At 38.8% G+C, this 20,786-nt stretch overlaps 1 protein-coding gene across 2 annotated transcripts in view; it reads left to right on the forward strand.

Annotated features, from left to right (window-relative positions):
- NKAIN3 (sodium/potassium transporting ATPase interacting 3) overlaps nucleotides 1-20,786 on the forward strand; it is a 330,136-nt gene that overhangs the window by 137,287 nt on the left and 172,063 nt on the right. For both annotated transcript variants that reach the window (XM_059855788.1, XM_059855701.1), the window contains exon 2: nucleotides 17,801-17,938. In XM_059855788.1, the coding sequence (XP_059711771.1) occupies nucleotides 17,801-17,938 (138 nt within the window). The remainder of the gene's footprint in view (nucleotides 1-17,800; nucleotides 17,939-20,786) is intronic.

Below are 20,786 nucleotides of genomic sequence, written 5' to 3' on the forward strand. Positions count from 1 at the left end.
TCAGTCCCTCTTGTGCTGGCAGTGCCACGTCCCAGGCCTGGCCCGGTGGCCACAGGTGTGAGCTGCCAGTGCTCTTCTGGGTGTTCAGTCCAGAGCAGGTTTAAACAGGTCCAGGAAAAAGAAAAACCACAGTCCAGGGATCTTCTCTGTCTCAGCTAGCTAAAAACTAACTAAAAGCCAAGGAGAGCTCCATCCCGCTGCCCACTGCAGACAAGAAGAGGCACTACAGTCCAGGAAAAGGATGTGCCTTTTCCTGGAGGAGCAAGTGCAGTGTCTGAAAACAAACTGCCTGCTTCTTCTCTCCCCCCCTTTCACTCTCAGAACCAGTCCTAAACGTGCAAAACTTATTTCTTGGTTAAACAGAAGAACGGGGATACAAGCATTATAAAGTCACCTCAAGACACAAGTGCATCCTCTACTGAACCTAGTCATTTTTCTGAGGGAAGAACTTTTGGATTAAATTATGTTATGATTATGCTATTATAATTTTGTACTTCAACATTTGCAGGATTCATTTTATTCAGAAAATGTAACTTTTTTGTCTCTAGGTAAATTGCATGTGTGATTGGGCCAGACTTTCAGAATGAATTCCATATAATTGCTTGTTTATCCAAAGAGTTAGGGATGCTGAATTATCTACATACACACACACACACACACACACACACACACACATATGTAAATATATGTATACATGCATACACATATATGTGCATGTTAACATATATATGCAGTTTGTATAGATGCATGCTATGAACTAACTCCCGGCATATTTGGGTATTTGCATGAACGTATGTGACTTGGCTTCATGTTTGCTGTCAGCTTTCTTACATTATACACAACTTTATGGGGAGAAGGGCAGGGGCTTTCTGTAAGTGTCTCCTTTGTTTTATCTACAAGGCTGTTCCTTAATAATTAAAAAAGGGTTTGAATACTTTGCGACATACTGAAGGGAATTCTCAGAAATAGAAATCAAAGAACTCTGTTCTGTATCCAGCTCTTTGAAAGACTTGATTGAATGACTTCAGTAAAACATTTTGGGATATATTATATGGTTTTATTTCACTGGCTTCTTATAAATTTAGGATGGGGAATGCAAACTGGTAATTTGTAATGCCATAGCAAAAAGGAAATTAACACTGAACGTGGATGAAAGTGCAATGCAACAACATAATCTAGTTACATAAACTTTGCAAACAGTAAAAAAAAAAAGATTTAGCATTCCCAATAGAAAGACTCAGCATTTTTCACAGATTTATGATTGAAATCTTGGCCTTATGGTGTAATCCTGTATTTGTGTAATGAGAATAAATCTTCACAAAAAACAAACTGGAAGATCAGTATTCCCGAAGAAATGCTTGCAGTAGGACAGGAACATAGTATGTGAAGAGAAAAAGAAGATAGAAAGGTAATGTTTCCTTGTGTGTTCCTAAAGCCATGAAGCATCTCCAGGCTTTCAATATCGAGTGACAGCTTTAATTTACAGTTCAGCTTGGAGACATTTTTATAGCCCTGCATTCAGTTCTTTTATGTGGGCAGTACAAAGTGCTTATCAGAACAAGCAGGTTTTTTAAACCACAAGGCACTTTATACACTGTGCATCAGGAGTAGGGTTCTGAATATAGGATTAAGGAAAATATACCATAAGGTGGACCATTAGAGAGTCAAAATGGAGATAAGATTAAGGGTGTACCTGAGAACATACATGCCTTTTACATTATCCCTGTCCTATCATTCTTACTTATATTTTGCTTTTAAGACATGGATTTTCTTTGACTCTGGAGAAAAATAGAAAGAAGATGGGTATCTTACCTGGTTAAACAGGTGTTCATTGCAGAATAGGCAATACAGCTAGCAGTTATCTTACTGTGCATTGTGCATATTATGTTAAAAATTTTAAAAGCCTAGTAAAAGGCTGTGCAAGTGCAAATTGGACTGAAACACAGGATACAGCCATACTCTCAAAGAGAGAAGGGAATAGCAGGCTATTCTGTGATTTCCGTGGTGTGCCTATGATGCAAAACCACAACTGTTCTTTTAGGTGGTTTTCTTCTTTTCCAAGACATAAACTTGAAATAACAAGTGCAAACTGTGTTGCAGCATCTTAAAGTTGTGTTTTTACAGCATTAAAGAGGTTGATAAGTATTTATTGCCTACCAGTGGTAAGGGAAATAGGGCGGTTGAGTATGAGAGTAAGTAGAAGTCCTTGAAAATCAAAAGCCTCATGGGGGCCACTTGTGTGCAACATGTTTTCAAGAGTGGATCAAGGAATCAAGTACCATGAGCAAGTAATCCATGAGAAAGTTGAATTACATTTGAGAAAGTGAATTTGGATTTTGTCCTTGTCCTTTTTTGTGTAGAGGAAATTACCAATTTACTGTATAAATATTTTGCATGCTTCCACATCCTCATCTGAATACAAACAGTTTTTCAATTGGAGCAGCGGTTTCCTCACTTTTGTAGAAGAATACATTATAATGAAAGAAATCTGATGAGTCTACAGTGGAGAATGAAAGTAGTGATGATAGCCTCTCACTCTATTTTGTTAGTAGTTATAAAACAAAGATAAAGGTTGATATTTTACTCATCTCATTGAGTTGCAATAGCCTTGGAAGTAATAAGAGATTGCAATAAACGACTCCCAAGATTTCAAGAACATTCAAGAACTTGGGTATGGTCACACTGAATCCGAGCAAATACTTAGGTAATCGACTTTCTTGTCTGTAACAGTGCTCAGATTTTTAGGGAAAGCATGCAAGAAACACACAGGGACTTAGGGGGGGATTTTGACAGTCACAGACTGTCAGTGTTAATATATTGCCCATCTACAATCAGAAAGGGTTATTGTTTAATTTTACCAAATAATTGCACTAAGAAAAATTTTATCCCTTCTTAGCCTACTATGCAGCTGGCTCTTGAGCACGAAAGAGCATCTTGTTCCCCACATTTCTCTTGTAGGAGATAAAGGATGAACAGATGGCAGAGTGCAAAGAGCACAAAAAACAATATAAACTGCATCTTTCCTGGCTCCTGTGGTTCCCTTTGATTCTTTAGTGAAAGTAGAGGCATGTCATTAAAATTCATCATTGCTGTTTGTGTCCAAAGTAATCCTAGGGCAGAACACCTAGACATGAACTCTTACTAAGGCCAGGAATAAAATAATCCGTAGCGTTTAAATTTAATGGTCAAAGTGGCCATGTAGTGGTATATTTCTGAACAAATAATCTGTCACCTTGTTGAGCATTAAGCATCAAAACATAATTTATACGATATATTTGCTGTCCATTTTGTTTGACAAACATAAATTCATCAGCACCTTAACGTGGGTATGGTTTACCCCAAATTCTAGGAATCCATTAGAAAGACTTAGTACACCAGATGATGGGATATACCCCAGGCCATACAGAAATGCAGCAGTCATTATGATTAAGAGTTTACAAAAGAGTTTGTTGGAGACACTTTGGTCCTAAAGAACTGGAAGGGAGACCTGTGGATTTGGTGGGCAGCATGTCCCTAGGGAGGTGTGAGAAATGTGCAATGCAGCATTGTGGCAGGACAAAATGAGAGGTGGGACAGCTCAAGCAGAAGCAGGAAAAAGCATGTTTGCTGTGTCTCCAATTCTGAAGTTACAAAGGAAAGGAGACATAGGGGGCACTTGCCTCCCATGGAGAAATATGGTGGGGTTTTTTTGTATCAGCTTCCTCCATGTAACACCCATCTGCTCAATCACTGTGTTTAAGAGGTTTCTTTTCTGACAGTGGATTTTCCCAAACTCCTGCAAGATGATAATGCATGTTTATCATTTCTTGCCATGGCATCAGATAAGGCAGGCTCACCTTGCCTTTATGCCTATTCCAGCAATGATAAAAAAAGAGATTAAAGCACACCTTCCCTGGGGTCTGAAAACTTCCTGTCATAGACTGATTGCTTAGCCTTGCTGAAAACAGGTGTCTCTGTCCAGGGAGGTACAGCTGGAATGAATAAGTTTACAGTGACTGAAATCTTCTGGATGTATAAGTCTGTGACAGCCTAATGTGGTTGCTGGTATTCACAAAGACACCTAGCATTTTGTCTCCACGGTCTTCCCTTTCTGAACTTGCACAGTAAAATTAAATGAAGCAGAAGGTCTGCAGCAGGATTTTTTTCCTGGGTTTAAAGGCTTCCCTTCAGATTTTGTACTAATCCATCTATTTAGAGTAGATAAAATGTGAGTAAGGGAGGAAGGCAAGTAACATTTTTATCCACTCGGTCTTTTAAAGGTTCTTCTCACTAACTTTTAAGAACAACTTTCACAGCAGTAAGACCTTCAGACAAATATTATACTAAAGATGAAACATACCAATTTGATAGTCATAGTTTTGGTCATAATAATTTCTCACTTTTGGTAGTATTTGTGCTCAAATAAGATTTTGGAGCATTCTAAATAATTTCCTTTTTTTTTGTTTTCCTGAATCCTGAAATTAAGTCATACTACTGAAATGTCAAGACCACAACTCTACTTCTCTGGGGAAACGGTAGACAAAAATCTGCCATCATATACATAGTACAACTCTTTGAAAGTCTTGAAGTAGATGGCATTTACTAAAGTCAAATTTGGTGGAGATACGTTTCCCAGCCTTGTGTGTATTGGGCAAGTGAGAATAAATTCTGGCACTGCAAAGTACATGCATGTAATTTGTGTCTTTTGCAGAAAAGCAGGCCCAGAAAATGTCCTCAGGCATGCTTAATGGCATGCTCACAGAGGAGACAAATGGCATTCCAGTGTTCCGACTGCTTTTGCTGTCAGTAATATGAACTTCAACAGTTTCATAGTAAGTATCCCTAGATGATATCTTCCAAAAGTCTCACAGTGGCCTGTGGCCCCACAACTCTTCTTCCCAAGTGTGAATTTTTTTCAGCCATGGAGCCAGAAAGACCGTCTTCCTTCTGCAGATGCTTGAGATATGTTTATTTTTTGATCCATATTTTATGTTTATTCACTTATCAATTGATTGGTTGGTCTTACAATTTTCTTTACTGCAAGTATCTCTAATCAGATTCTGACTCATCTGCCATTCATTTTGTTTAAGTTTACCTCATGATTCAGTCGAGGGAATTACATAGTGCTGTGAAGTTCTGGACACATTATAAAGATCTTCCTTTATCTCATAGAGCTGATGATGAATTTTGAGAGTTCTACCATTTAGCACACTTACCATTCAATCATTGATGTTATCCTGTAGCTCATGTGTTCCTAAAGAACCCTATTGGCTTAATTGGGGTAACTGATGAGACCAAGGGTTCCAGGTTCTGAGTTTTGTCAGGGCATTTGCTCTAAACTTGTTTTAGCTTCTCACTTGGTACAGTCTCCTTTTGTTCTCCATATGAAAACTAACTTGCTCAAGTTTATAAATTTATGGTGGTTTAGTTGTATAGGATCTGCCACAGCAATGAAGCCAGCATGTTTTTGAAGACAGAAACATGCCTTGGAGTTTATTGTATTTTCTAAAAGTTCCCCCTTTTCCACAGAGACTGTCATAGCACATCTGATGAATTCACTAGAAATCACTAGAAAGGCTCTGAAAAAGGAAACACTTTTACTGTGGGATGGTGACCGAGCCCTGGCACAGGTCTCCCCGAGAGGAGTGCCTACCCTGGGAGATATCCAATAGCCACCTAGACATGGTTCTGGGGAAATGACCCTAGGTGTCCTGGGCTGAGCAAGGGGTTTGGACCAGGTAACCTCCAGAGGTCCCCTCCCACCTTTACCATTCTATGAACCACTTTTGCTCTACTAGTGCTCAAGTAGAACCTATGCAGTAACTTAAACATTGGTCTCCTGCAAAACTGCCTGATCTCTTGATGTCTCCTGGGCAAGTTCACACAGTTCTGGATGATAGCCAGGAGGTATTTGCACAGCATCGACCTATGCAATCCAAGTAGTCTGGAGGAAACATGATTGTGCTACAGCTCAGAAAAGCACAGCACGCAGAGGTGTGATACTTTGCAACTATTTAAGGCTGTTTTGTTCTTACCTGTTTTGTTCTTATGTACATAGCATTAACACAAACTGACAATCATTTGAGGAATTTTGCAGATCTTGGGGATCATTATTCTGAAAACTAAAGGAGAAATCTTTTACCATGGGAATCTAGTATACTATATGACTTAAGATCAGTCTCTGTCTTCACTTTTGTCTGTGTAGTCTTGCTGAGCATCTCTAGGTAATTAGGAATAATTACCTCTAGCCTTTGAAGAGCATTGGTGTCTTTTGTGACGTTCTGGTAGCCCCCCTGCTTTCCTCAGCTTGTTTGTTCTGCTCCGAGCCTTTGAGAGAGATAATTGACAAGTGTGGGTATGTCTTGGCTGTGCTTAGGAATGGACAAAAGAGCTGCTGGAGAAGGTTTGACTGATGGGATAAATAGAGAGACCACTGCTGAGATAAGTGAAGAGCTCCACCAAACATCACTAGATACCGTCTTTTTGTAGTGCCTGCTGAAATACCAGCAGTGGGGCAAGTGGATAGTGGCAGGAATTGGGAAGGTAAAGGGAGATAATTACTGCATCTGTGGTTTGCAAGGACAAGGCTAGATAAACTTTTTTGAAGCACTGCAGTCCAACTGCTATGGAGAAAAAGCAAAATCTGGAGGATTAAGTAGAAGTAAGTCACTGAGAGATTAATTACGTTCTGTTAAAATCAGAGAAAAAGTTTGGATTTAAACAATTTGAACACTTATTTTATGAAGTAGCTCTAAATGTATAACATATGCGGAACTTTTACACTTCTATATGTATACCTTTGAGTTTTAAAATGACCCTGAAAGACATCATCCCTACTTCTAAATACATGTTTCAAATTCAGATGATAATTCATCCTTCTCTCTCATAAACAATGAATTACCAGTTTGTAACAAGCCAAAGTGAAGATCTTCTTATTTGATTCCAAATGAAAATATGTATTTCCATTGGAAAAGGAACATGGGAGTCTGCACATCTAGAAGAGTGCTGGCCATGCATGTTCAGGCAAGATGAATTCAAAGTGAAACGGGTGCTGTTTGAGTGATGAAAGTTTGGAATGGCATTCTGAAAGGGTTAGGGGAATCAAGACAGTTTATGTAGAAATTAAACTCCTTAAAAGGAGTTGAGAGTGGAGGTAATTTAGAAACAATCTAGCTTAAACAACCCAAAAGATGTCTTTTATTTCCCTGTAGCTCTACAACAATCATTTTCCAGAACAAGTGTTTCTGTTGACAACTTTCTAGTAAACCATACATGTAGTTATATATATATATATATACTTTGAGAACTTTATTCTTCATTCTGTGTGAGGAAACTACAAAATCACAGAAAGTAATGTGAATTTGGAGGGTTTTTTTCTACAAGAGAATGGCCAGATCTTAGAATACCTGTAAAAGAGTGAGATTTAAAACAAGATATGGCTGTCTTGTTACCCACTTCTAACTACAGTATTCTACTTTCATGTTTGAGAATAATCTCAGACTTCCCATTCTTTTTAATCAAAACATACTTTCATGTCTAAATGAGACAAAAATGCCCCTATAGCCCTCTATTGGAAGTTATTCATGCAATAAATTTATTGATGAATTGCTTAAGATAACATGAGGTCAAAATATGTCATGCTGCTATTCAGTCCTATTCCAACCCTTCTTCCTGGCCAAATAATTCAGGAGGTGGAGGGATGTTTTTGCTATGCTGTAAGCAAAGAAGGATATTTCTGTATTTTACATGACAACATGAAATGATCCAGTATCAGAGAGTCTTCTTGTCAGTGCAATGGCAACATCAATGCAACAACAATGGCAACATCAATGCAGTCTCATCACATGCAATGACAGAGTCAAAGGATCCACGAGTGTTGCTACTATGCTTGAAATTGGCATTTGAGAGCAAGTGAATGACCTGCAGTGCAGGGACCTATTTGGACTCATCATCAGACTTCCAAGTTGGTGCTAAACTGCTTTTTTTCTCCCTTGTGCATCTGTCAAATATAGCAGTCTCTCATTCTTCTATTTCTGCATGGCTGGCATTCTAGAGATGCATTGGAGAGATGTTTTCTGGGGAAAAAAAATGGAAAGATTATCCAGGCAGACATCTGAACTCCTGCCTGCTGTGGAAATAGGCTCTGTGCTGTGGCTTAAATTAGGGGTAGCAGCCAGTACATGATTTTTATTACTTGGCTTATTACTTTGTTTTGCCTGAAGAGAGTTGGTGATTGAAGATACACTGCCTTTTTGGAACCACAAACTAAACATAAGATGCACCATCCTGTGGGAAACCTTATGTTTCTCAAGATCTGGCATGAAGCAATTTGTGCCGTTTGATATTTCATGCCAAAAGCTCATATAAAACAATTTTAGTTTGTTAAATTTGAACTTCTCACTGTCCAACTTGTCCAGGTCCATGTGAGTTCTGAACATGTATCTTCCTTAGTCATGGAAGGAGAGCTCCAACTGGTTTAGTTTCTGTCTTCTTTTGAAGCTTGCATTAAAACACAGGTTTGGAGAGCTTTAAAGAGTCATTAAAGACTTATTTCAAGAGTAGGGGGTTGCTCTTTGGCAGGAAGGAGCATGACATTCATCTGCTAGAGGCTCTGAATACTGTTTTTACTTGTTTACCTTACAGGGATTTCAATTCTTCTTTCACCTTGCAGTCTGGGTGCCCATCTCAACATCTCTTCCCTCACAGTCAGACTCTTCATGCTGAGGATGGGCTAGGTACAGATCCGGGAGGTTCCCAGCTTTTTCTTTTTCTCTCATTTTTCTGCTTTTCTTTCTTTGAACTGGATCCCATAGGCATCAGGATCTAGGAGGGATCTAGGGCTGTCAGCTTCATTGTTATCAAGTTGCCTCCTTATCTGTCACCTCCTTACCTTGCCTGCTATGCCTTGAGAATTCAAATAAATAGTAAACCTGTTCAAGTCTCACTTTTGTTAGTTAGTCGGTAAGTACTTCACCGTGTCTTAAACCTGTGCATTGAGGAAGCCTGTAAAGGTATGGTGGTTTACTGGATGTGTTCAAATGTGGAAAGAAATAAAAAAATCAATTGCAAGAATTTAGTATTTGAAGATGTGAAGGGATATAATGGTGTGGCAAATTAAAACTTTCTTTTGGACTAAATTTACCACATATGCCACTTGATATAGTTATAAAGAAGTCAATTGTAATTTGCTTTTCCATTCTCTCTAGTGTCTTTTGACATGGACTTTTTCATTCAAAGTAAGTTAGAAATCTTTAAAGATTTTAAAACTATAACCAAGTCTTACAATGTCTTGCTGTATGTGGGCTGGCATTTAAATGAAACAACCAAGGGAGCCTTAAATGCCATTAGAAGCACGTTCATTCCAGCTGTTTGCAGGATTTTATAGGTCAAGCAGCCAAGGGGCTTGACTTCAGTGTTTTGGGATCAGTTACAGCATCATTGGAGGGTTGAAATTTAATCTTAAATCACTGTGCTGTAACGAGTTGGCGCTATGGGGTTTTATTACAATAGCTGGCTTCTTCCCTCTCATGGCTACCCACAGACTGGAACTGCATTTTTATGGAGTCTGTTTGGTACAGATGTCACCATCAGCCTCAGGTATATCACCCTGGCACCTGTAGTGTGCTGGGAACTGGAACTATCTGATGCCACCTTTTATATCACTGCAGTCATGTGACCCTGCAGAATAAACATTAACAAACTCTTCTTCTCATGCTGATGAGATTGTTAAATAATTTGTTTTTGCATTTCTGAGCCAGATCCTGCAGCCCTGATGCAGTCATGGCTTCTTTTAACTTTGTATGAGCTTTGTCAGAGACAAAACTGGAGGGCTGCTGAAATACCTGACAATATCATATCAAATCCATCACCCAAAATCTTCCTGCACATCACCAGTGTAATTGCAAGACTTTTGTAGTACACAATTAGAAAAACAGTTTTGTATTAATAATTACCTTTGTTTTGTGTCTGTCTGATAATGTTAAATAGGGATATTAAATGTATGTATATATTTGTTAAAATGTGGACAAAAGAATCTTTTCAGCACCCTCTAATTACATTTATAGATTTTAAAGATATGGCATTTACCATCTCTCCTTTTTATACTAGGATCCAAATTACCTGATGAGATCAACTTCTTTGCCATTCATTTAGAGAGGTCTTTTTGTTCTGAGTTGTTAGTAACCAGTGTATTGGCTTTCAAAAAATCATTGAAAATATACTACTGGCTCCTTGCCTGTCTTTCTTTTTAAACATTTATCAAAGAACAACTGGTAAAGTATTAAGGAGTGAAATTTTTTTTCTTCTTAGAATTTTTTTTTGTCTTGTTAAAATGTCATGTCATCAGCAATATTATGTGCTGTCACTACCATCACCCTCCACTGAACTCATTCACCAAAGCAGTTACCAGAATGGTGGGAAAAACTTCACGTAATTCTGAGTATTTTCCTTATGAGTTGAACAGCTGAATAAGAATAGCATTTGCTGTTGAAAAACAGTACAGGCTGTCTTAAAAAGACAACATATTTCTTATTGAACCTGCCTTTCTTTTCTTTGTTTTTATGCTTTGGCCTTCACTAATCTTGGCTATTGCTCTTTTATCGAGCTCCTTCAGCACATATATTTCTTTGCTTCATATTTTATTTAAAATTACTCAAGTGACAGCCAATTACCTATCTATCTGACCAAGACTGCAAAGACACTTTTGATCATCAGGTTTTTTTCTTCTCTGACAATTACCTGTCAGAAAGCTAAGTTTCTCTTTTGCTCCATTAAACTAAACTCACTATAAATATTTGTGATTTACTCAGAACCTTTTCTGACATTCAATAACCTCCATGACACATAGTCTTATAAATGTATTTAGTAAGTTTTTATAAGGGATCCTAAAAATCACCCAAAAGCTAGTATTTCACCTGCACAAGTGAATGCAGATCATTAAAAATCTAATGAGAGTTTCTTCTGTGGTCAGATGATTCCTTTAACTGTCACCAAAGCTATGAAGTAATGATCTAAGTCAAAGTTAAACATTTAATTGGGACACTGACTACATTCATTTTTGGTAATGAAGCCGGTAGTGAAAGATGGTAAGTTACAGATATGGAGGCTGTAATATTTAGCTGAGGAACAGTAACTTGCTAAACAGCATTCTGCAGCTAAGAGTGATCATCTGACACCTCCCTTCCTCTTCAGGTTTAAATGCTCTCTCCTGCATTAAAAACCTGGCATTTCTCTGGTGTAAATCTTATCTTCCTTTTTACTGAAGTCAAGCCTGTCAGTAAAATTCTGAAATCACAGCAGGAGTATAAAATTTTTATAAAAAGTCATTTATGCATTATCATTGGTCTTTGATGAAACTTATTTATTTACTTATTTATTTTAACCTTTTTCTTTCATCACCTGTTAATTTCCTGTTAGAAATCCTGGGGTTTAGCATGTGGGAAGTCAATCTTTTACTCTCCAATGCTGAGGTTTTATCCACAGTAGCTTGTCAGCTTTTTGATGTCTTTTCCCCTTAAATTAGAAAGTGCATATTTTCCAAATGTGAATGTTGAGCATTCGCCCCAAGGTTTTACAAAAAGGTTTTCTCAGTGGAACATCTGTCAAGGAAAAAGAAATACACACCTAAGAGCCCTGGAATGTGAAGACAGATTTTAAGTCAAATGTGGCTAGTGCTAAGAGTGACCTTGATCCAAGGTCTTGTCTGTTCTGGCTGAATGCAAAGGCTGCAGGATGGTGTAGCAGGCTCCCACTGCTCCTCTCCTGCCTCACCATTGCCCTCTCCCTTGTGTGGGTGTGTAGCTTTTTGGGAGTGCCCACCAATCTGGGCAGAAATAACAAAGGGAGAAGGGAAGGAAAGAAGAAATGAGGGAGATGAGAGGAGGGGATGGGACAGGACAGGATGGGATGGGATGGGAGGATAGATTGTGAGGAAAAGGTGATTGCACTGCTGAGCTTAGCAAAGGGGTTATCCTGGGGTTTCAGAACAGAGAGTACTCAAAGCTGCAGGTGGAGTTTCTTTGGAGGAGGCTAGGGGACCACTTCAGTATTTAACAGCTGCATCTTCCAAACTGGACTAAACTGTAATTCAGTTGGAGCAGTGGAACAGTTCCACATTGGAACCAGTGATAATGGTAAAAAGACCAACAATCCTCAGAGATTCATCATGTCCAGGAAACTCTTCCTTAAGCCACATGTTAAATTTATGATGATAAGATGAAGATGAGAACTTTGAAGAAAACATCTTTATCCTTAGGAGCAGCAGTTAGTACTGATGATGCACTGTGCCCCAGAACTTCTCCTGTGATAAGTATAAGCAATATCAGCCAACTCTGAGTTTTAAATAGATAATTCAAATTTTACAGATAATTCCTGACCTGAATTTAGAAAATGAATGCTATGAACTGTAATTTTTTTTGCCACTTTTTGTATACTATTTTAATTTTTGAAAGCTGAGTCTATTTGTAACAGTAAGTATCCATTTGTGAAGTCATAATTTTTTTCCTTTTTTTCTCTAGCTTGTAAAATTGTTTAATTTCAAAAAGGATTTCAAAGCTATATAATTTTACTCTCCAGTTATTAAATATTTCTTTGATTTTTGGTAGATTTCTCAAATACAGGTGTGTTAGATACACTACTGATATTTTTGTGTTTCTTATAATTTCTAGGGATTGTTTACATGACAGAGTGAAGCAACTTTTTTAGTATCAAATGCAGAGTTGATTATACTTCCCAGTTTTTTTAATTTAGTAATTTATATGATATCAAATTTGCAGCTATATCCTTAATCTTTTATTTTTACATTTAGCAATTCTATAGTCTTCTGTTTCTATCATGCCACTCTTGGGTCTTTTCTTGTATGAAGTGATCTATTACATTTGAAAACTCTTCATCTTGATACAGTGACTTCTTCTGTTATGGATTTGGTTCTATTTATTAATCTCAAACTAACATGTCATTTATAAAACTTTTCTATTAAACTATAAAACTGACTGTTTTCCTTGATGCTTCTGACAGAAGAGAAAATTGAGTTTTAACACGAATTCAAAAGTTGACTTTATCACTCTGCTGGGGTGTCTCATCACTCAGACAGCTTCTGATATATATTTTGAAGTATAATAGGACCTGAGAATTTAAAGGAGGGGTTTAATTCACAGGGCAGCCTGTTGAATCCTTCTCTCAAAAATGTTTTTTGATTTCTCTGTTGATGAGGATTATCTTGGTGGTTTCTTTCTGCAGATCCTATGCAGCATTGCCTTTTATTTTGCTACTCCTTTGCCTTAAACTGCTTGTAAAACATTTATGCTACAGTTGCACTATTTTTTCTGTTCAGGAGGTTCCAATTGTGCTGCACATCTGGTTGGCCTCTCTAGGTGAAGAAGCTCAGAGTTCAAACAGATTAGTTCACCTGAAGGTTTTCCTGCCCTTAATAAAAAAGGGCTTGAGCATGGCTGGAAGTGAAAGTTCACCCTGAATGACTTTATTGAAGCCCCATGTGGCAGCTTAGTACCTTGTGCTCTGCAGGAAGTGGGAAATGGGAAATGTTTGGAAGATTTAGTGAAACAAAGAGGTAAAAACCCAAGACTTCATTAAGTGAAGTGCTAGTCCCACTAGAGCCTTTTACTGCTAGTCCTGGTCTCCCGAGTCTTGCACTTTGCATTGCAAGATTGTCAGTGACGATGGTGACTAAATAAAAAAGCACTCCCCTGCAAGCAGTAATAAGAAATATCATACATCCTTTTCCAAGTGTTGTTATGATAAGAAAATTTTATTTCCCATCAACTCTGATATATCTTTATAAGTTCTAATGAAAATATTTTACTCAACTGAACATGGCTTTCAGTATAAACGTACACCTAATATCTAAGTTGCTGAAACAAACTCTCCTCTTTTATTTGCAAGAAATGTTTGGGGTTTCATTCCACTTCTATGTTACTCATTTAAAAAAGTATCAAACAACAATTTATTATGGACAGTCCCAAACTTTGTTGCCTCAGTTGTCACAAGTAGTGGAGGTGCAGCCTCTCCCAACTTGGTAGGGAACTGGTATGATAGTAAACCTCCAAAGGACCTCTGTCACATTGAGCATACCCCAGCTGCAGCCTCAAGCTCCTCTGCTCTGCTAAATTGATTATCTGTCTTCCAGCAATGGAAGAAGTTGAGCCAGCTAATTTTGGGAACCTCTCCCTTCCCTTTAGGTTTTAGTTTTTTAGGCTGTTTTCAGAAGAATCTGAAAATGGTAATGAAATTAGAAATTAATGTGGAAAAATTTCTTGTTGAGAAAAAGAAAATTTGTGTTGAGCGAAACAACTTCCTTATAATCAAAATGTTTCTGGTGTAATATTTTAAAGTACTCACATGCACCTAACTCCAAGTGAAACTATCTTTCACAGAATCTAGGCTAGTTTGGTGACCAATAATGGAAACAGAGATTTTGGATTTGGGCAAACATCAACAGTATGGGCTCTGCATATCTGTGCAAAACCAGCCTGTAAATGTTCACATTTTCCCCTTTATTCTGATGATTTCTGTCAAATCAATTACCTGAATCACAGCCTGTGTTAGGGATTGCTTTTTCATTTGCACAGAGCTAAAATCTTTGTGGCCTTCACTGCTTCTTGGGGGCTCTACTAGACATGAGAACAGCAGCACTCAGATGTCTCCTCTATTCAGTCCATATTGCTTATGGTATAAAGAAAACAAATCTTAATATGTTTCCTCTGCCATGATAATGAATTATTAGGTTTTTAACTTCTGTCTGTGTTGCCTGCAAGGTGTTAAAATTTAGAGGAGAGTAGCAATTTGAGGAGAAAAGACATGCCTCCTACCTCTTTCTTTTCTTAAGATTCTCCTCACCCCCCACACCACCTCTGCTAATGTATTCTGTGGGCTTTGGGGATGAGACAAATTACTCTGTGTTGGTGACAAGAGCAAAATCAATGAGACTTAGCTGTGCAGGAAGGTCTCTCTGCATAGCCTGATGGTGAAAGCACTACTTGGTGGGGAAGGAATGGTACTGTATGCTTGGCATCCTGCTTCCAGGGCTCCTTCAGTGGTTTCATGCTGTCACTGTATATAAAATAAAGAGTGAGCCCTGCAGGCATGAAACACGAGCAATTCTCCCAGTTTTGTACAAGTGCCATAGGCAATAGACTGTACCCTCATGTTTCTGCTTGTGCTCTCTTTTTGACTCGAGAAGTACAAATTTTTATTTTTTGCCTGTGACACAGCTTCAAAGAGAAGCTCTTTCCCTTGGTATTCTAATGGATAGGAAGTGGGAAGAGAAGAATGAATAACTCAGGCATCAGGAGAGGAAATTGAACTTTATTTCTCTGTGTTTGTGGTGGGTGCCTTAACCACAGTATTCCATGGAAAGGCTAATAATCTTTTTTTTTCATGTGTAACTCTGTCTATGGTGAATATATATATGTGCACCCTTATCTTTGAGAATACATTTGTGGCCAGTGAGGTATTTAGAGGTAGCCCAGACCTGCCTGATGGATGTACTTAGAACTTGCTTGGCAGATATCAGGGAGATGCACATGAAAGCAAACTTTTTATCTGATCCAGTTTAGGCATGAGCTGAACACCAAGCCTTTTAGCATGAGTCTGGTGGCAAAGTGCAGTGGTTGTGTTCATTTTTGTTCCAGTTTTACATTTTTCAGGCATTTAAGGTGATCTGAAAATTTATCCCAAGGGTCAGTTTAAGAAGGGACAGATACCAAACAGCTTCATTCATATTTGTGCTGCAGGCTTTTGTCTTTCAGATAGCTCTGGGTGTTTCAAAGCTACATAAAATGCATGATGGCATCCATGACCCACCAGTGTGAATTTCCTCAGTACCCACTCTGGGCAAGCTCTCTGCTCCTGACACCAGCACAGTCTCGTGCCTGGGGAGGTAGCCAGGCAGTGACATTGTGGATGTTAGTGAGCCATTAAAGTTTTGTGTCACATTAACCAGGGATATTGTGACCAGTGGCCTTCCCAAAGAGAGGAAACCCACGGCCAAGGGCCATTTTGAGTAGGTAAGGGTATAGTTTGCACACAGCTGTCCTGTTTCAGAGCCAAGGACACTTTAATGGAGACAGTGCTCAGCCAGCTGCCTTCAGTGCTGGGATTGTGATGGTGCACATTCACTTTATTGGTGCAGGTGAAGACCAAAGATGCAGGAGGGTTTCAGTGAATGTCAGGGCAGAGGTGACACTAAACAAATCCTTGTCTGATTTGACAGCTCCATCTTCTTCTTGCTTGCTAATGCAAGGGCTTCAGGAAGAAGACACATTGTCTCTGAAAACTGGTGGTCTCTGAATTGTTTCAGCTGTTTTGCTGGCCCAGAAGATTTCCACTTGTAATGAGAAGGAAAAAGTCTCTGGCTCTGGTCATGGATGTCATAAATGCCTTCCTATGTGATACAGGACTCTCAGTATGTTGTTGCCAGGCCATAAACTGTAAGTTCTGACTGTGCCAAAGAGCTTTCAAAACTCTTTTTTTACCATCCTGCACATGGGATTTGGGGCACCCTAGTGTTGTACTGTGTGATTTTTCAATTATGTATGCTGGGTCAGATGTTTAGCTGATAAAAGTCAGCTATATGAAACTTCACTGATTGCAAAGGAGCTGCACCAAGCTGATGATTCAACTTTTATTAATTTCTTTGTTTAGATTCATCATATTTATTAAGCTCAGCATAGAGAATATGGTTTTCATGTCTGCTGTAATGGAGGGTTTTGTACAGAAAAAATTGATTCTGCTCTCAGTGACACCTAGCCTCATCTTGCAGGTGAAGATTGGATCTGGCCATAATGTGTAAAATGAAATGGTTTATGTGAAATACCCACATATGATAATACTTTGGTTGGTATTCATAGAGCCGTGCTTGCTCCATCTGTCTCAGTTATAAATATTGTAAGTGCATATTTCAGTAAATTTTAGGGTTTGTAACAATGTAGTAAAATCAAGTAGATGTTAATAAATTCTAGCAAGCACAGAAATTCAGTTGTTTCTCAGTAGATTTCTATTTAGCTGCTCAAGATTATCCTGCTACAGCTGCAAAAAATTTTGAACTAAGTTTAAACTCCAACAAATATGCTGCTAAAAAGTTGATTTTCTATGTTTAGAATGGGGAATTGGATTGTCAAAAATGAGTAGCAAATGTGTTTGCATGAGAATTTTATATTTGGCTTTTTGTTTTTCTTTTTTGTCTAATGTTCAGAAATTCAGATATACCTAAGAACCACATGCTGATGCAAAGATGAAGGCTGATGCTTCTTAGTTTCCTTCTTTTCCACACCCAACTAAATCCAGACCCAAAATGCCATGAGGACAGTGGGAGGAGAGCTACTAGGCTGCTACCATTTCTTTCTGATTTGTAGTTGCCCAAAAGTAACGTAGCAGCTTTTGAAGAGCACAGATGGCTCATTTGGCTGCTGGTTTTGAAGCAGTTTGCTCTGAGGTCTTCCAACATTTTCTACTGCCTCTCACCCCCTGAGCCTACGTCTGTGCCTCAGGAGCTTCCAGCAGTGTTCCTTAATTCCTACATTAAGGAGCCCCTGGGATCACAGTGGCCATGTCTGGGACTTGTCTGGGCCCTTTTGGGCTTTCAGGAACAGATTGAGGAACTTGCAGTCGAGTCTGGTTGAGAGTAAATCTATGAAAACAAAGACATGGGGAAGGGAGGGAGCGTGATGGGTTTTCAGAAGCAATAGCAGGGTTTGCATAGCTTTGCTCTCTCACTGGTGAACCCTCGTGCAAATAATAAAATATCAAATGTTCTGTCCAACCCATAATTAAAAAGTGGATCTTCTGTTTATGTGTTTTCTTACAGCTGGCAGCATTAGAGAGACAAATCTTTGACTTCCTGGGTTTCCAGTGGGCTCCTATCCTTGGCAATTTCCTACAAATAATAGTTGTCATTTTGGGTTTGTTTGGAACCATCCAGTTTAGGCCTCGATATATAGTCGTGGTAAGTCTCATTTATTATATTTCTTTTTTGTTTTTTGCCATAAAACCTGTTACAAAGCAGAATTTTCTTGGTTTCAAAACACCAGATGGTATTTCTGGAGAAACTATACAGGTCTCCATGTCTTTTTGCAAATTTAGGACTACTAAATGAATTTTTTTTGAGATTTTGGACATTATCAAAAACAGGTAACCTGGAGAAAGTGCTGCCAAAAATATGACTTTGGTACAAGTCAATTAGACTATGTAAATAAATAAATAAAGTACAAACTCTTCTTTTTGTAACCAACAAGAATTGATGGTGATTATAAAAAAAAAATTTGCAATGGCCAAGTTTTATTTGACTACATCTTTCTCTTAAGCAGAGAAGAGCAATGATTATAGAAATTTCTTTGGTCCTCTGACCCATGGGTTCCAAAGAAGTCTCCTTCTCACTTACATGTAATTTTGTCAAGACCTGTATTTATGGCTTTGACCCTAAATTATTGTAAATTCTCTCTGGTGCTTGTAACTTGAATCTTCTCAGTTGTTTTTTTCCCATGTTCTCAATATAGCCAGGAATAAAAAGAAATTTCAAAGCTGTGAAGTAAACTGCCAACAAAAAAAAAAAAATCTCTGTTCCTCCCCCACGTTCATTTTTGAATGTAAGACTATTATGTCTTTACCTGGTAATGGCTGTATTTGGAACATTTTGGTTGTGTTGTCAGTAATGGATTTTGAGAGGCTAAAGTTATCTTTTTCCTTACAAAGGAATGAAATAAATGTCTGCTGGGGAAAACTCGTTAAACAAATACTTTAAAAGCTTCATCTTTTCTACTCAAGCCTGGAATCCTGTAATTCTTTGTCACGTCTTAAAGAAAAGTGAACAAAAAGTGCATCCGGGATTATACTCATGCTAGCTAGGCTTACAAGCAGACTATAATGAATAGAAAATTGATTGATATAAAAAACAGCACTTTTATCTATTATCTGTGGTTGGAGAACTGGGCATCCATGAATTGATGACTCACCTTTCTGCTTCATGCTCTCCATTTTATGCATAAGGAGCGAGTGTAAGCATCTGTAAAATTATGTAGGAAATTCATGTCTGAAGTGCAACACTACAAAATTTCTTGCCCCTCAGGTTCATCACTGCTGTTCAATGATGCAAGCTCTGTTTATATTTTCAAATGAAATGCAACAGATGTTGACTGTCTCTATATCTTTTCCTATGTAATTGAATATTTTAGGCTGTACAAAAGTTGTTTTAAAGTAGAGGTAGAAAACTCATAATTAAAGAAAGAAACACCTCCCCACAAGGTACTTTCTGCTGCTTTAACTGAACTCTTACTCTGATTGATCTTTAAGCATATATTTAGGAGCTCTTGCTGCAGCAGGTGCCAGTACTCATTACTGGGGAAGATCAAGGCTTTAGAGCCCAGCTGGTCAGAGAACAGTGCTAATAATGCCATAGGTCCCAGGTTTGATCCCTGTATGGGCCATTCACTTAAGAGCTGGACTTGATGATTCCTGTGGGTCCCTTCCAGCTCAGAATGTTCTGTGATTACCCACTTCTCCATCCCAACACCACCTCCCTGAGTGATCTGTGATTATATCCTTACTAAAACAGGGTTTACAGTGAAGTAGGAGTAGTTTGAGCCAAATCCTGAAGTGTGTAACATGAGGTGTCTGTAACTGACCTCACAACTCAACACCAGCAGAATAGGGTGGCTGTCGTGTCTTCCTGTTCCCACTGTTCCCTGACTGAACACTTACCCAGATCCTCTCCCCCACTTCTGGCAGGAGTTAACTGGATCTGTCAGTAAGTTAGTCCCATTTCTAAGCTGTCAGAAAACCAACCTAGCAAAAAGTGGAGATTTTTTTGCTAAACTGGTGACCTGAATCCATTCTGTGAGGTTCCAATGGTTGCCAAGGTTGGCGTAAGGCAGGAATTGGGACTGCATGTTTATGAACAGCACTGGGGAGGTGGAGGGGAAGGAAGGAGTTGCAAGACTTCTCTTGTTGCTAGCTCCAAACTTGTCAGCTCAGCCTCATGCCTAGCCTTGCCCTCAGGTTGAATTCAGTGAATACCTCAAGCAGCATAAGCAAAACTCCCTTTGCTCAGCAGCTGCCTTCAGTCCCTGTGCTGTTCCTCTGTTTGCACCAGCACAGGTACCAGTTCAACCCCTTCTTAAACAGGTACAGTTCAACCCCTTGGTAAACAGATCCAGGTTGAAAGAAACTATTTTCTTTTCTGGTGTTAATTTAAGTGAAGGTGAGCTCTTTGATGTGCTTTGCTTGTTCCAGGAGATGGGAGAGGGAGAATGGGAAGAAGTAGCCAGAGGAAGGAGAAAAGTGCATGGAGTCTTTCCACAGCAGTGCAGGGTCACATCAGCTTTAAGTTCTTGTTGAGCATAGCCTGAGGATCTTCCAGTCTATAGCAACACGTGCTCCCCAGAAGCTGGGCTTCCTAGGGCTCTGCCAGCCACAGTGTAGCTTTGTCCACTGTCCCCAGAAGCCCCAGAAGGAGTCAGTGGTACTGACAGTAAAGACCCCTACCAGTGCCAGCTGCATACTGGCTGTATTCACTAAGGCAAAAGTGATAGCCCAACTTCTACTGCTGACTTTAAAGTCTGTTTAATGCAAATCTTCAGTAGTGTCCTGAATTTCAATTTTAAACACTATGCAGAAAGATTCTTACCAAGGCTCTGAGTTAATTAGGCTTCAAATTTGTGGAGAAACTTCATGGCCTTCCATGTTCACAGGTCCACTTTTGGCCACATCTGAGCCCCTGGATTTGTTAGTTACAATCCCAAGAATTTGGTACTGTGTCTGTGGCTGAAGAAGTATTTTGAGTCATGCTTTTATTTACT

Source organism: Haemorhous mexicanus, chromosome 1 (assembly GCF_027477595.1).
Source record: "Haemorhous mexicanus isolate bHaeMex1 chromosome 1, bHaeMex1.pri, whole genome shotgun sequence".
NCBI classification, from domain to species: Eukaryota; Metazoa; Chordata; class Aves; order Passeriformes; family Fringillidae; genus Haemorhous; species Haemorhous mexicanus.